This window comes from Vigna radiata, chromosome 8, assembly GCF_000741045.1.
Source record: "Vigna radiata var. radiata cultivar VC1973A chromosome 8, Vradiata_ver6, whole genome shotgun sequence".
Classification (NCBI taxonomy): domain Eukaryota; kingdom Viridiplantae; phylum Streptophyta; class Magnoliopsida; order Fabales; family Fabaceae; genus Vigna; species Vigna radiata.
Genome location: NC_028358.1, coordinates 35,837,080 through 35,852,934, shown reverse-complemented (window position 1 = coordinate 35,852,934; position 15,855 = coordinate 35,837,080). Strand labels below are relative to the sequence as shown.

Below are 15,855 nucleotides of genomic sequence, written 5' to 3'. Positions count from 1 at the left end.
ACAATTTTCTAACTTTTTTTGGATTAGCTTTAAATAAAGATGCTTATAAAATGGATTCTTTTTCTAATACTATCTTTGTTTAGATCTATTAAAACAAAAAGGGTGGTAGTAGTGTGATTTTCCATTTCAAAGAGTATTTTTTATTAATCTTATTTTCTTAATGAAATGGTGGTAGTACGATATCAAAACAATGAATTGCCAATTACCATTGACGTAGGTTGAACATGTCCTTCAAGATCAAAAGTCTACTGAGAAATTATTGATTTACTAAATATAACAAGTACAATAACGCTTAAAAATACTCTCCATCTCTATTTCGACAACTCAAACCTTGCAAGAGGCGCATATTTTTCCAAGAAAGAACGTGATTTTCATCAAGTGATAGCGGAACATAGTAAAAATAAAAGAAGTTGAGGAATCTTCCCTATCACTCTGACAAAGGGATTTACTCACATAATTTATACGAGGGTTTTTTGAAGTGCACTATTTTTTCTACAATTTACACTTGAGTATACGACGGTCCATCCAAATTTAAGGATTTTCTTGGATTCGTTCTGGCTGTCATTGGTTCGAAGCCTCGGACTAAAGCATTTCTTGGTCTGTATTTGGCAAAAGGTACAAGGTGATCTTCATACCTCCATCCAGAGTCGTAAGGAAATTTGAATTGGTGAAAGACTGGGTGCAACTTATCAACCTGGTTCAATTCTCGTCTCCTTTAAGCAATCAACTGAGCTCTGTATACTTAAATAAGTAAGGTATAAGTTGCACAGGATATATCTAGTCGTGATCATAATCATCTACTTCAAGAACACTTGCGAGTGCAGACATCCATGCCAGCAAACCGTTGGAAGCATCCTTTTTCACTAACACTTCTAATTTGCCAACAGCCTGCCTTGATACTCCATATCTCAGCAAAAGATTTCCAAGCGATTTAAAGCTAAAGTTATCAATAGGAATGGAAGCACTTAACATTTCCCTAAAAGTCTCCATTGCTTCCTTGGGTCTGCCAGCAATAGCATATAGGTTAAGCACATTGTTATAACTTAAATCTGTCAAGTGTCCCAATTTTCTTATCTGCTTTGCAATTTGAATGGCTTCATCATAAATCTCCATTTTCTTGTACAAACACAGCATCATCGCAAACGTAAATTCATTTGCAGCTCCATTTTTCTTTAATGTCTCATATATCTCTTTTGCTTGGTCAACCATTGACCGCTTAACATAAAGAGCAATCATACTGTTTGAAGAATATACAGTAGGAGCTTCTTCTGATAATTGAAGCAACTTGTATGCTTCTTCTGCCTTTTCCAGGTTGTCAACTTTTGCATACAATTTGATCAAAGAATTATATATAACTGTATTCCCTGGCAAGCCAGCTTTGTTCATTTCATCAACATAACTGATGGCTTCTTTAACCCTTCCAACGTCAGAGAAAACATTGATCAATACGCCGTAAACTATAACATCAGGCTGCACATCATGGTTAATCATTTCCTTGTATAAATCTTCAACGATTTCCAACAGGCCTAATTTTGCAAAGCTAGAAATCACTGCACAGTATGGGATGCAATCACTTACTAGCCCTGCCTCCTGCATTTTTTTCAGATAAGTTTTGGCAACATATGGCTGGTCAGCACTGGCCAAAATTTGTATGAGAGAAGTATAGCTGCATCTATCTGCAACTACGCCATGTTTTTCCATACTATCAAACAATTGGCATGCCTTCTCATAGCATTTCCCCACGCCATAAGCTTTAATCATCACATTGAACTCAAGGACACTGAGATTTTTCCGTTCTTGGCACAAAATGAAGACTTTCTCAGCTTCCAAAGTATGCCCACGTTCCCCATATGCATCAATGTTGGAAGCATAGGACTCAGATGTCATATTTCCAGTTAGATGAAACCTCAGAAACCATAACAAGGACCTGTCGAGCATTCCTGCTTCTATGTACATCCTAGTCAACGCAGACTGGGTATATTGGTCAACTTCAAGACCCCGGTCATCCATCTCTCTTACAAGCTCTTCTGCTTCATGAACCATTTTCCTTAAGGAGTATGCATACAAGAGAGTACGGTAACTCACAAGATCAGGCACGAGGCAGGCTTCCTTCATTGCTTCAAAATACTTTGTTGCCCTACCTATATCATTATGCTTAGCATAAAGAGAGATAAGAATGTTATACGTTCTTGTGTTAGGCGAGCATCGCAGCTCTTCCATCTTCTGGACAAGCAAACTCACTTCCTCTAGTTGTCCATGGTTTCCACAAATATGAATCATCGTATTGAACGTCACTGTAGTGGGTGCCACACCTCGTTTAAGCATCTCCATTAAAGTCTCGGATGCCTCTTTAAGTTGACCAGCCTTTCCGTACGTATCAATCAAGGTATTATAAGTATGCGAGCTGAATGAAACATCAGCACACGCCACCCTTTCATCCAATTCCCGAGTATCCACCCCTTCATCATTGATTCTCAAAGGTTTGCTTTTGCTCCTCAAAGGTTTACCCGAAGACCACTTTTTGAAAAACTCCTCGGCTTTCTGAAACTCTCCTGCTTTCTTATATAACTGAACAACAATCACCATAGTGACCTCATCAGGCTCCACCCCATTTTCCAACATCATGTCAAGCCAAAAGAGCGCCTCTTCCCTGCGCCCTCCTTTGCTATAAACATCGATCAAAGTTCCATAAGTAGAACTGGTGGCAGCAATGCTTCTGGCATTCATCTCATTCCACAAACTCTCCACGCGTCTCCACTGGCGTGCCCTCCCGAGGCTCCTCAGCGTGATGTTATAATGAATCACGTTCAATTCGTGACCTTTCTTCTTAAACCACTCAAAAATCTCCAAAGCTCTATCCCACCTCAACTGCTCCTTCAAAATAATGCTCCTCTCCTTGTTATTAATCCTGTCTTCCCACGGCCCAAGGGCCTCATCCACGTCGAGAACCGCATCCAACGCTTCTAAAATCGCGGGAATGCATCCACCGTAAGAGACGCGTTTCGTCGAACACTTGGTGTGCGACTTCTCCGGTTTTCTCTTTCTGGGAACACCCTCTTCCGAATTCTGCACTGGACCGCATTTCTTTAAGTTGGTCTCTGGCTTAACCGTGCCGGTTCCGTTATGAAGAGGGAGTCTATGTTTTCTGCTTGTGGGGGTAACTTGCTCGGGCTTCTCTGACAGAAGAACCGCGTTTGCGTTTGAGAGGAGAGGTGTATGGGTGTACAATAGCTGCAGCTTCAGCAACATTGCTCCGAACAGAAAGAACAACACTTCAGTGTTAGTTCAGCGCAACACACACAACATGAGATATCCAAGTTTCGTTATCACCGATTTTGGTTTTTCAGTTTCAGAGAGTCTTCTCTGAGTATGGTACAACGCTCCGTTTTAAACTGTCTTGGAACCATTTGATATTTCTCGTTGTTCCGGTTTTTCTTCTTTTCAACTATAACTTAATGTCTTTTATAATATTTTAAAAATATAATATAATATAAATAATATTTATTTATTTTTGTTTACACAGTTTTTTAATACAAGGGTTTACGCGTACGCAAAAAATGAATTTTTAATAAAAATAAAAATAAATTAAATGCATTTCCTCAGCCACGTCCCTTTTTACTTAAAACAGGATCATGTTCTATAATTATTCAAGTGCTTTGTGACAGATTTTTTTTGTTTACTTTAACAATCCAAAACAAATTTTCAATGCTTTAAAAAAATCTACATGAAAAGTGGGATTTATAATTTCTTAAATAATTTAAAACGACATTAAATTACACAACCTTTATTATTTTCACAAAATACAAATATATATATTTATTATTTTATATAAAAAAATTAACCGCTGTAACAAGTAGATGATGGATCCGAAGTTAATTTTACAGGGTTAATTTAAGGAATCATGGTGATGATCCTCTTTGTGAAATAAGAGTGTGGAAAAGCAGAAGCATAGTGATTATAATTCATCGTTTTCTCTCTACACCGCGCCGTTCTGAGTCTTTCTCAATCAGCCCAATGCGGAGTATAGCTGCTTTTTCAATCATCACTCGCTCGCGAACTCCATGTTTCTGTTTTTTTATTCTGGATTTTTTTTTATTGTTTGGTTGCAGATTGATCTTCTGAACTGTACGCGCTATCGGAGTTCGAAACGATGTCGTCGGGGCAAGTGGTTAAGCGTGTCAAATACAAAGCTACCGTCAAAGACCCTGGCACCCCCGGCGTCCTCAGATTGGTGCATTCGCATTCTCAACTTGTGCTATCTTTTTGTGAAATCCCGTTTTCGCGTTGAGATTTTTATGGAATTTCGTTGCTTTCTCTGCAGACTCAAGAAAAGTTCGTTTTCAAGCCCAACGATCCTACCTCCAACAACAAGCTCGATGTGGAGTTCAGATTTATAAAGAGTATTTTTTATTTTTTGTTTTCGTATTTTTTTTCCTTAAACTGATTGTGAAGTTTCATATGAACTTTTATTGAATTGTGTAGAAGTTATGGACCTTAGAAAGTCATTGACCTCACAATCTCAGTGTTTTAGTGATACTGTGTATGCATTACTTTTGATTGTCATTTTTTTGTTTGCTCCGCTGGAAAAAATTGTAGGTCATAAACACACTAAAGAGGGATCAGGCAAACCGCCATGGCTTAACCTTACACATGCACAGGTTGTTCTTTTGTTACTTTTAATCTTGTTGCTCTTGTCTACATTTGTTCTGCTATTTATGCTGCTGAGTTGGCTCCATCTTTTTTTTCTTCTTTTACTTTTGAATGCCACTCAATTTGAATTTTCAATGCCTTTTATTTACTTGGCAATACTACACCTGACATGCTCATGCCTCTTCCTTCTTGTATGAATTTTTATCATATTACAATTTGATGTTCCAGGGAAGTTACATATTCGAGTTAGAAAGTTTTTCAGATCTTCATGTTTGCAGAGAATTGGTGGGTAAGTAACTTACTTTGGCTACTGCCGAACAGAACCGATGGTTTTGCTGTTTCTATATGCTTAAAGTTTTATCCTGTGGTCTTCTTTAACTTGCTTTTGTTATTCTTGAGTTGTCACGTCATGTAGCTTATCATGAAGAGCTGCTATGTTGTTTACTCATTTCGTCGGCTTAAGTTTATCAATTAAGCATGTTAAATCAGTAAAAAAATTTAATTAAAATATGATTTCAGATGCATAGCATTAAATATTTATTTCCCTCGTATATACATATGCCAGTGAAGAAAATGTCGCCAGATTTCCTTTTTCTTGAATTTTGGGATGCATTACGTCGTTCCCTTTTTTATTCTTTAATGCAGTTTTCTTAGGATTGAAAAATGACATGGTAAATTTAATATTAGAAGGAAGTTCTGAATTGTCGTTATTCTTTCTTTTATTCTTTTTTATTTATGCATATTTTATATTTTTATTTTCAGTTGTTTTGTATATCTTTCCTATAATGATGTTTTATCTGTTTGAGCAGGTATTGCCCTTAGCAAGCATGTGCAAGGAGAAGCTACAAAAGTTATTTCTGAGGAACAGCTAAGCTCTGCCGAAATGACTCTCAGGATAAAACTATTGCAGGAAGATAGGTATTTGGTTTAAAATAATGCACTTTAATTTTTAAAAGAGGATTAATGATTAATGCATACCAGGGATACTCCATCCAGTGTCCACCTATCACACATGGTTAACCACGTGTGTAAATATGGTTATTTGCCTTACAGGTGTGTCATAGTAAATACATGTGATCATATGCATTATTAATTTGTACTTGTAGCAATAATAGTTAAATGTTTCACAAGTGGTTAATTGTGTTGAGGTTATTGAAATGTCTGAGTAATAATTGGTAAATTTGCGTCACATATTTTTACGGGTAGAGGAATGTATGCATATAATTATAAATCTGTACTTGTGACAATGGTGGTTAGATATGTCTTACACAAGTAGTGCAATGATGTTATAGAACTGTCTAATGGTGATTAAATCTTCCTCGGTAGTAATCAAGACTAAATGAATGAGGTTACAATTATAAATATGTACTTATGCTCTAATGGTTCATTATGTCTCACAAGTTGTTAACAATGCCCAAGGCTATTTAAATATCTCATGGTGGATGTTGGGAGTGGACAAGTATAATTTTTCAAAAGAAAAGAATTATTTATTCGTGATCTTGCTCTGTTATGATTCAAGTTCTTTTGCAACTAAGACCATTTAGACATGGTCTCTGTGGTATTGTGCTGTTATCTTAAATTGTCCTTTTATAGTTTTCTTGCTCTAATTCCGTGCTGTATAATTAATTAGGAACTCAATCTGTTCACTTTTCAATATTATTTTTTGTCTTTTCTAGATGTTATCATGGTTTGAGATCTTCCTCATTTCCTTCAATGTTGCTAATTTCGTTGAAGTGTACCTTTTGCAGCAAGTTGCAGACACTTCATAAGGAACTTGTAGCTAGTGGTAAGCTTACAGAATCAGAATTTTGGGCTACTAAGAAGGTAAAGATATTTCCATTATCAATGATGTTGATGATTGGTTTCTAGCTGATATTATGATTATTTGAATAAATTTTAGGCATGAAAAATACTGTGCAAAGTACTTTTGCAAATAAAATAGTGTGAAATATATGGTCTTCTACAGAGGTTTCACAATTGGATATTTAAAGGCATCATACAGTCTATTGACTTTTTTCTACTTTTGTTTTCATATGGAAGATATCTTATTCTTAGCCTCCAAGTTTCTTGTAACTTTCTTCTAGTCATCTTAGTGAATTTCTTCTTTATAATTTTAATATGCTCTACAGAAATTGCTGGATCAAGATGAAAGCAGAAAGTTAAAACAAAGGATTGGATTTAAAAATTCTCTTATCTTTGACACAAAGCCTATGAGTGATGGACGGGTATGATACCACCTCTCCTTCTGCACTGATCCTATGTCTTTATGAGTGCACTTACTTGGATGTCATGATGACAACATTGCAGCTCAATAACCTCAGATTCCATATTTCATTGTATTAATAAAAAAATCTTACTTATCTCTTATAATTTGCAAAACTCGGCTTTTGGAAGCTTTTAATATCTAAAAATACTATGACAATTGCACATTCAACTTCACAAAATACAGTTAATTTTGCACATTGAAACAACTTTAAAAAACTAATTAACTAGTAATTTGTTTTGGTAATTTATGAAAACTTGAATCAAGTAAATCTTTTTTATGGGAGAACGTATTAGCTGTGTTTTCTATGAGCAGAATCCTTATCGTGCCTATTACCCTGATTTGTTACTGCACTTAAAAAATGTTGGTTGAATTTTTCATGATAAAACTTGATTAACTATCTTTGATGCCTAGTTTGCTACTTCTAATGGAGTTAAAGTCATTTTAATGAATAATGACAATTTTCTAAATCTAATACTGACTGTACTGTACGAACTGCAATATTCACATTCCTAATAATGTTGTTATACATTCATTGTCTTTTATTTTATCGTATGAGTGAATAAAGACTAATTGCATTCATTCAACAAGAACATATCACACTTAGTTATGTACCAGTGATGGGCTTGTAAAAGCTGGATGTCATTGCCATTCAACATTTTGGTATTTGATAGGGGTGGCAAAATGAGTCACACGGATGACTAATGTTGTGTGTCAGTGAGATGAGAGAAAGAACTAAAACAAACAAATTTAAAAAACCAATGATAAGGGCCACTCGGGCCAGCCTGTTTTCTCATGCTAAAATGGGTTACGGGCAACTTGTGGCCAACCCGTTCTACAACTCAACGGGCTGACAGGCCAAATGGACTAGGTTGATATGAGTTGACAACTCAACGACCCATGTTTTTGCACACGGGTTGATGGGTCAGCCTGTCAGACCTGGCCCCTTTTTCTACCCCTGGTATTTGAGATGAATAAATTGTATAAGAAGCAAGGAGTGGGTCTAGATTTTCTGATTTATTTATGAGATTTCCATGAATGTATTTAATAATTATGGACTCTCTCTCCTTAAAGGAAATTGTTTTCTAATAAAAGTTGAAGAAACATGTAAAATGTGTTTTCTAACAAAATCCCCTATTGTTTTCTTAATTCTAGAAACTGAGAACAGAAAACATTTAGTTTTGGCTTTTAGAAGTTTAAAAATTATTTGAAAATTTTAGTGAAATGTGGGCCCTAAATTGGATTTTGAATATTAAAATTAATAACCTAGCAAGTCCTACATCCTTTTTTTTTCATTCTTATCGTCATATCTATAACAATCATTAAAAGCTCAATAAGATAGTTTGATGTATATGGCCAACCCCATCTAGTGAGATAAGGGTTCTTTATTGTTACTGAGTTTTTATTTAGTGTTTGTAAATTTTAAATCCATGTTTAGATCTCTAAACAGTTTCTGTATATTTTTTTTTTGGCTTCTAATGCGTGGATATGATTTTAAACTAGTTCTTTTCCTTTATTCTTCTTTCAGATAAACCAGGTTAAATTTCAGTTGACACCAGAGATTAAATATCAGGCATGCTACTTACTCTGCCTAATTAGATTTTAAGCTAAATCTTGAATGTTTAGATTCTGTGCTGTAGGTGATTATACTATTTGGTATTTGTTTAGACTTTTATGCACTGCCCGAAAATGAGGGCATGGTGGGTATAGATTGACAGCCATTTTGATAAAAATCTTATGCATGTAATTTTAACTTGATGACAACAACCATTAATTGAATGCAATTACACTCACCTTTTCATGTGCATATGATATTTTAGACAATTATTTGAAGCATACTTTTTTCGCTTTCTCATCTTTTTGTTTGTTTTCTGGCACATTGTGCATGCAATAGTTCATCATATTGATATCAAATGGAAGTGATACAACAATTAGTTTTACTTATAAAAGGAAGTGGTGGTTTCATTATGCCTCTAGCATTGGGCTTCCTTCCATGTGGTCGGGTAAGACTTGGTTATTGTTGCTGTTGATGATGTCAAGTCAATAAATAGAGTGGTAACTTTCAGTTTTTGGGCCAGTTGGTCTAGTTGGTAAGGACCAGACTCATATCTCATGAGGACAAGGACATAGTTCAAGTCCTGCTGCCGATGTGAGGACCTTGTTGGTGGATAATGTGTAAGTATCTTTATAAGTAGTCATAGAGCTTGGAGGCCTGCCCTGGCCTTGGGGAACTTCTGGGAGCTAATTCTTCTAGTTTTTTCTGTAATTAAACAAAACACTCATTTTCTTTACCATTTCTGAGAATCAGCATAATTAATGTTTAAGGTAAAATATTTAGAACTTGAAAGCCTGTTATATAAGATTGTAATTGTTTGAGCCTTATATTGTATGGAGTGATCTTTTTTGGGGTGTTGGAGTTGGTTACTTCTCTGTTTAAGAATGTTAAGATGGTTTCTCAACCAAAGGCTACAATTCAAATTGGAAGATGAAAGGAACTTACAAGATTAGTCAGTACACTAACTAATGCTTCAAAAGGATTTTTTAAGTTTTGAGCTCACACATAGTTTAGAATTTAAACTGTTCATTTTTAATGTGGTGGCTCTCTTTTCAGTTTGATTATGGGTCGGGACTGGTATTTGGTTTATGTCATATGTTTTAACTTTTCCTTCTATCTCTGCATGTGGTTTCTTTAGCATGGTTTTGTTAGGATATAATATATTACGGAATAATGTTGTTTGTATTGGACCAAGCAACCTTGTGAGTTGTTTCCTTATTTGGCTGCTGGAGTTACTTCTTAGGATTCTTATTACATTTTGGGCTTAAAATAGGTTTATTTCACTGCCAGAGATTATGCAGCTTAATTATATATTTATGTCTCGTTTGGTTCCCTAGTATTTTTCTCTGCATTGGTTGGAAGGGTTTTGTTTTGATTATACTTGTACTTCATTCATTATTTCAAATATTCATTTCTTATTTAAGGGGAAGAAAATTGAATGTCTACTATCCTTATTTTTATTTTGCATTTTTTTTTTTCAGATTTTTGCCCTCAAACCTGCTGTCCACCAGGCATTCCTCAATTTTGTACCTAGTAAAGTATGTTGAAAATATTGCAGTGTTTGTTATTATCTTCTACAATAATTTATGTGCAATATCAAGCATTTTGCTTACTAAATTATTTCTTTTCCCCCCATGGTCTTCAAATTCAAGATGAACGAGGTAGATTTTTGGAATAAATACTTCAAAGCTGAGTATCTCCATAGCACCAAAAACGCGGTTGCAGCAGCTGCCGAGGCTGCTGAAGATGAGGATCTTGCTGTCTTCTTGAAAGATGATGAGATATTAGAAATTGAAGCTCGAAAGAAGGTTTTTGTCGTCTTTCTCTTTAATTTTTATTCTCATTGAAGACCTTTTAGCTGCATTCTCCATTCCATTTATATTGATATGTCTGTTTGCAGGTTCGACGTGTAGACCCAACTTTAGATATGGAAGCAGACCAAGGAGATGATTACACACATCTTCCTGTACGGTGAATGAAACAATTCCTTAATCTCATTTTGAGTTCTTAACAATATATTGTTTCACATTTTATGTGTGTTAACCCCTTTTAAAGTAAATTTTCAGTTCCAATATATAATCACTCTTAAGAGTTTACCTAATATAAAAAATATTGAAATGCCAACAAATAACATGATTTAACATTTCACTCCATAATAAAGCAAAATAGCAAAGGTCCAACCTGTTAACGAAGTCTGTTGTATATAACTTCTACACCAAGTTGTGTTTAAAATTCATAGAACATAAGTTCTTCAAATCATAGCATTTAAAAAAAGCAATAAAGGTCTAACGTTTTCGAATCTAGATGTCCAATCCTTTGATAGCATTGTCTCCAAGATCAATTGTTTGTGTTTTCTAGGTTCATACAGAGAAAAGAAATCACTTACATTTGGAGATGAATGACTTATTTTATAAGATATTTAACTTGAAGACAGATGAGAAAAAATGATGTTATGATGTTTGATTATGAATGGATGACTTAAGAAGGACATACTGTTGATGAAGAGAATGTTGAGGTTCAACAACCTTGGGGTAAAGACGATGGTAGCAACATTGTATCTGTTGGAGGAAGTTCAAATAATCCAACTCTTGAATTTTATCTTCATAATTTGGAAACGGATGCCAATTTTGATGGTGCACATTTTTCATCTGAGAAAGAGCTCAGTAGAGATGGTGATTTTGGAGATGATGTTATTGGACATGGAGACTTGAAGACATTAGTCCTTTTTTGGTTTTCTAAAGGCTTTCATTTTAAGAACTTGTGTTTGAATTATTTATGCATGATTTGGTGTAGTTTGATCTTGTTTAGTAGTAATGTACTTCTAAATTTTGTTATTTTATTACTGTAGTTTGATATTTTGCTTTACAAAGTTAATATGTTTAATTATTATTTTATTTAATCTGTTATACTATGTAAAGCCTTGCAAGTTTACTAGAAGAGTTTATGGAGCCTCCACTAGTTGTTTACCAAAGCTGTCAAGTCTCATACTATATATATCATTTAAATTCCATACCTTATGCTGTTAATTGTTTAGTAGTTAATTCGATTCAAATGTTCTGTTGTCTATTTATGCTACTGGTTCAGAAGTGCTAGATTTGTGTTGAATTTTTGTGTGTTGACCTTTTGCTCTATTTGATGAGAAGGATCATGGGATCTTCCGAGATGGTAGCAAGGAAATATCTGAAGCCCAAAATTCTCTGTATAAGAGAACATTGTTGCAAGATCTTAATAGACAAGGTGCAGTTGTTCTTGAAGGAAAAACTTTAGGTAATTTCTTCTCTTCAAATTGATTTTTCAGTGTCTACCAAAAACAATTTTGTTTCATAATTTTGTGTTCCCATATCACATAATATATGTTCCCTAAATATTATTTTGTCTATTATGTATATCTGTAGTCAGACAAAAATGGTCTTCAGTAGTAAATTTGTAAGATTGGCAAATACTAATAATGCTGTCATAATTAAATTATTTCCTTGTGATTAATTTACTTGACTCTTTTAGCCATATTGAAGTTGACTTTTAATTATTTCTCGAGCACATATACCAAAGTTTAGGGGGAGGGACTTCCTTGATTTGTATTATGATATTATCACTTCTCTGCTATTTGTTTCACTTGAAATTTGTCTGAGGACATTTTAGAGGTTGTGAAGAATTGTGATTTGCAAATTGGAAAAACTCAGCTTTTAAGAATCTTAAATTTGTTTTCTGTTCTCATTTATGTTGACAAATTTTATTGTCATTAAGTGTTACCTTGACCAAGAGTAAGACACATTTTAAAAGCATTTTCCCAAAATCAATTGAGACCTTGGATAGTAAAATGCATTCACGTCTGGATAGTTGCAACTTAGTTATGGCCATATGGTCTGGTCTGATGAGTCAAATTTCAAAATATAAATGTAGATATGGAGATGGAACACCCAAGAACAGTAGCCGAAATTCTTGCTCGAAGAAAACAGAGTCAGTATGGCTGACTTGTGTCTTTCCTTTTGCCTATCTGTTCACATGGAGCAAATTCTTATTTCATTTCTCTGTATAGAATCTGATGAGGTTGTAGGTGACGAGGAGAGACAAAACAGAATTTCCAAGATGACCCCGATTGAAGATCTTCAGGCACAAGATGATCATCATTATGCACCACTCTGTATCAAGGTTCAATATTTTCTCAAGAATTAGATGAACCGTGTTTATTATAGTGATAGTGAATAACTTGATTTATAAAATTGGTGCCCATTGGGGCAGGTCTGGAAGTATTAAATACACCCTAACAAATGCTTTAAATCTCTTAAAAGAGCAACCATTGAATAACTTGTGTACTTTCAATGTAATAATTACTTCTTCAGTGAAAACTTTCTGTAGTTGACTTATTGTCACTTACCTATGGACTTAGAATAGAAAAAACCCATAAATAATTTACTAATTAATAATTAATGTCTTTTTTTGATAAAATATCTGTTAAGTGTTATGACTTATGTATTTGTTTCATAATCAGGATCCTCGTGACTATTTTGATTTCCAACAAGCTAATGCAGTAAAAACTTTAGATGATTCCCAACCTGGAATGGAGCAAATGACATGCAGTTTGGGTTCTGAGGAAGCCTATGGTTCTTTGATGTCAGCGATATCTAAAATCCAAGCTACTGGATTAAGGGATCCTCTCTTTAGTCCTGACGTGGCTCTTAAGGTAATATATATTTGCATCACATAATTCTATATTTGAAAAGAATACCGTTTTTAATAATTGACAGGTGTACATGGTTAATCTCTCAATATTTTGCATAGAAACTTTTGTTTTGTTTCTTTTTTAATAACAAATATTCTTTCCTTTTGAAAATGAAAGCCATTTATTTTTTTCCAGGTACTTCATGGATTGACTAAAAATATCTCAAGCACCAAATATCATCTTGGGAAAACTTCTCAAGAGAGTGTCCTTGATATATTGCCCAATACTACCAAGGAGAAACTACTAGATGTAAGTCATCCACAATTGTTTGAGGTCTTCGAGAAGGAAAGAAAATAAGAAAAGAGCAGGGGATAATCTTTTGGACTTCTATTTGTGCATTGAGATATAGCATTTTTGGCATTTATTTTGAATCTGTAGTTTGACTTTTCATAATTTTTGTATTTTCTTATGGGGTGGATCTGAATTATTGTATTTATATTCTTTTCATACATGTCCCACTCTTTCCAGCATTGGGTGTGCAGCCAGGAATTGCTTAGGCACTTTTGGTCTTCATATCCAGTTACAACTCAAAACCTTGTTAATAAGGTAAATGTTGATCTTTTGTGATTTAAAAGATCTTTAAATGCTGATTCTGATGCATGACCTATCTAAATATCGCTCCAATGGAATAAGTCTGGGATGTGGATTTGCTTGCAATTATCTCTTTTCCTGTTTCATTTTAAAGAGCAGTATGTTCACTTCATGTTTATAAATTATTACGGTTTACATTGCAAGGAGTTTCTATTTGTTTGCATGTAAGTCAAGCAGTAAACCAGTTTGTCAAAAAAAAAATTGATTTTATATAAATGATTGCTTTAATTGAATGTTTTGAGTTTGCTATGGCGTTACGGACATTTGATGATCTGTTCCCCACTAGGTACTTGTCAGCAAACATTTTATCCTGTCTGACTTAGCTTTTCAAATTGGGTATAATAATTCCTTTTACGTCTCTAACATTTTCCTGACAGAAAAACCTGTTTGTTTTAGGATTTTAGTAACTATTGAACTGATTTCTAATGGTCTGGTAAACTTACCAAGCATCAATCTATAACTTATTTTTGTTTGAAGAGTCAAGAAACAGGCTTTGATACCATGTAAGGAACCCTGCTGGTCCGAGCAATTAAGCTGGGACATAAGTTTGATGTTTTATGATCAAAATTGCAATATAAGTATTCTGTGTCAGATAGCCATTAGATGACCTTAGAAGGTTTTTCCTTCTACGTGCCGTTGGTTGTAATTGGATCACCCACTCATTGTATTGTAGATATGTTTGTAGAGATGCATTGAGAAATCTTTATGAATTGCATTTTATTATATATCTATGTTTTCTCACTTGTGAACTGAATGCAGACAAGAAGACTGAAAGATTCCATATCACAAATATATTCTAAACTTGAGGTACGCTTTAAGCTAAAGCCTCTTCTAGCTTTTCTCCCTGCACTAATGCGTTTTCTTTTATTATGTGAATTTTTTGTTACCTGCATTAATTTTATTTGAAGTAAGAACTTAGTGCTTGTACTTTTCTTTGTTGCTTCTTAGGAAATAAAGGTATCTGCATCGTCAGACTTACGGCACCAGGTTTCCCTCGTTGTCCATCCTATGCAGCAGGTGAGCACAACATACTCATTGACCATTTTCATTTCTTCGTGATTTTCAAACTCGATAAACCACTTCCTACGTGATGAGTTATGTTTTGGTTTAGATGTGTCGAGTTCTTAGCAATAACATGGTTTAATCTGATCTTTGTCCTTCAATTTTTGTTTGTTGGTTTTCATAAATTTTATAGTTCTAGAAATTGACTTACCTCTGTCACCACTTAGTGAAGATGTGGCATGCACTTTGACATGTTACTTGGCAACGGTTTAATGTGACATGTTTAGATGCATGACACGTCAGTAAGCGGTGGTAAACATTATTTAGATGTTTAAATATTTAGCGAAAGAGACCAACTGAAGATCTTTTGGAGGATTAAAACAAACTTCAGTCATATTTACAGGAAGTGCTTCATGATTTTTCCTATTTGAAAATTTTCCTTTCTTGAAAGGCTTTCTCTTTTGCCTGAATAGATGTTTTGCAGCGATTGACTGATGTTCTTGTTCAGTTCAATTTAGTGGATAGTCCATGCCCTTGTTTTCCATTGTCTGTTTTTTCTGTATTCTTCTTGTTTATTCCATCTTATGGAAGATTAAGGAATACGGACAATTTTTTACTCAGGCTCTGGATGCTGCCCTGTTACATTATGACGCTGACATTAAGAAAAGAAATGCAAGAGGCTCAAAAAAGTCTAATGGCTATGTTTAAGAGAATGTTTTGGTCTCCCTTCACTGCGACCAACATACTATTACAATTTAGGAATGTAAGTTCCATCAATTTTGCCGTGACCACAAACCAGAATGGCTATTTTATCTCTATATCATTATGAAATGAATGTCCATAAGACATAGTCAGCAAGAGTCTTATTAGATTGTTAACATGTAACCTATAATTACTTGTTAACACTGGCCCTTGGAAAAGAACGAGTTAATTCACAAGTTTCCTGCTTCTTCTTCACCCTCTGTCTCCTTGTACTATACCTTCTTGACTTTAGCAGTACATAAAACACTGTTTAACGAATTGCTTTCTGCATTTTCAATGACGGAAATAATTTTACTGCATTGTGCTGACTAA

General features: G+C 34.5%; 2 protein-coding genes across 2 annotated transcripts; one reads left to right on the top strand and one right to left on the bottom strand.

The window, feature by feature from the left end:
- Positions 1 to 97: 97 nt before the first annotated feature.
- LOC106771025 (pentatricopeptide repeat-containing protein At3g23020) lies at positions 98 to 3,417 on the bottom strand. Its single transcript, XM_014656906.2, has one exon. The coding sequence runs from the start codon at positions 3,247 to 3,249 to the stop codon at positions 778 to 780; it is 2,472 nt and encodes an 823-aa protein (XP_014512392.1). The 5' UTR covers positions 3,250 to 3,417; the 3' UTR covers positions 98 to 777.
- A 475-nt stretch (positions 3,418 to 3,892) lies between these two features.
- LOC106772494 (probable RNA polymerase II transcription factor B subunit 1-1) lies at positions 3,893 to 15,843 on the top strand. The gene is made up of 21 exons (XM_014658920.2): positions 3,893 to 4,021; positions 4,110 to 4,231; positions 4,322 to 4,400; positions 4,597 to 4,658; positions 4,879 to 4,939; positions 5,460 to 5,568; positions 6,399 to 6,474; positions 6,780 to 6,875; positions 8,442 to 8,486; positions 9,950 to 10,006; positions 10,121 to 10,276; positions 10,369 to 10,434; positions 11,612 to 11,735; positions 12,369 to 12,425; positions 12,505 to 12,617; positions 12,958 to 13,149; positions 13,324 to 13,437; positions 13,657 to 13,734; positions 14,539 to 14,586; positions 14,728 to 14,796; positions 15,403 to 15,843. The coding sequence occupies exons 2-21, from the start codon at positions 4,151 to 4,153 to the stop codon at positions 15,487 to 15,489; spliced, it is 1,770 nt and encodes a 589-aa protein (XP_014514406.1). The 5' UTR covers positions 3,893 to 4,021; positions 4,110 to 4,150; the 3' UTR covers positions 15,490 to 15,843.
- The last annotated feature ends 12 nt before the right edge of the window (positions 15,844 to 15,855 follow it).

Coding starts and splice junctions, on each gene's coding strand:
- LOC106771025 (XM_014656906.2), bottom strand. CDS start 3,249: ATGTTGCTGAAGCTGCAGCTATTGTACACCCATACACCTCTCCTCTCA.
- LOC106772494 (XM_014658920.2), top strand. CDS start 4,151: ATGTCGTCGGGGCAAGTGGTTAAGCGTGTCAAATACAAAGCTACCGTC. Junction 6,475..6,779: donor AATTTTGGGCTACTAAGAAG/GTAAAGATATTT, acceptor TATGCTCTACAG/AAATTGCTGGATCAAGATGA. Junction 12,426..12,504: donor TCTTGCTCGAAGAAAACAGA/GTCAGTATGGCT, acceptor TTCTCTGTATAG/AATCTGATGAGGTTGTAGGT.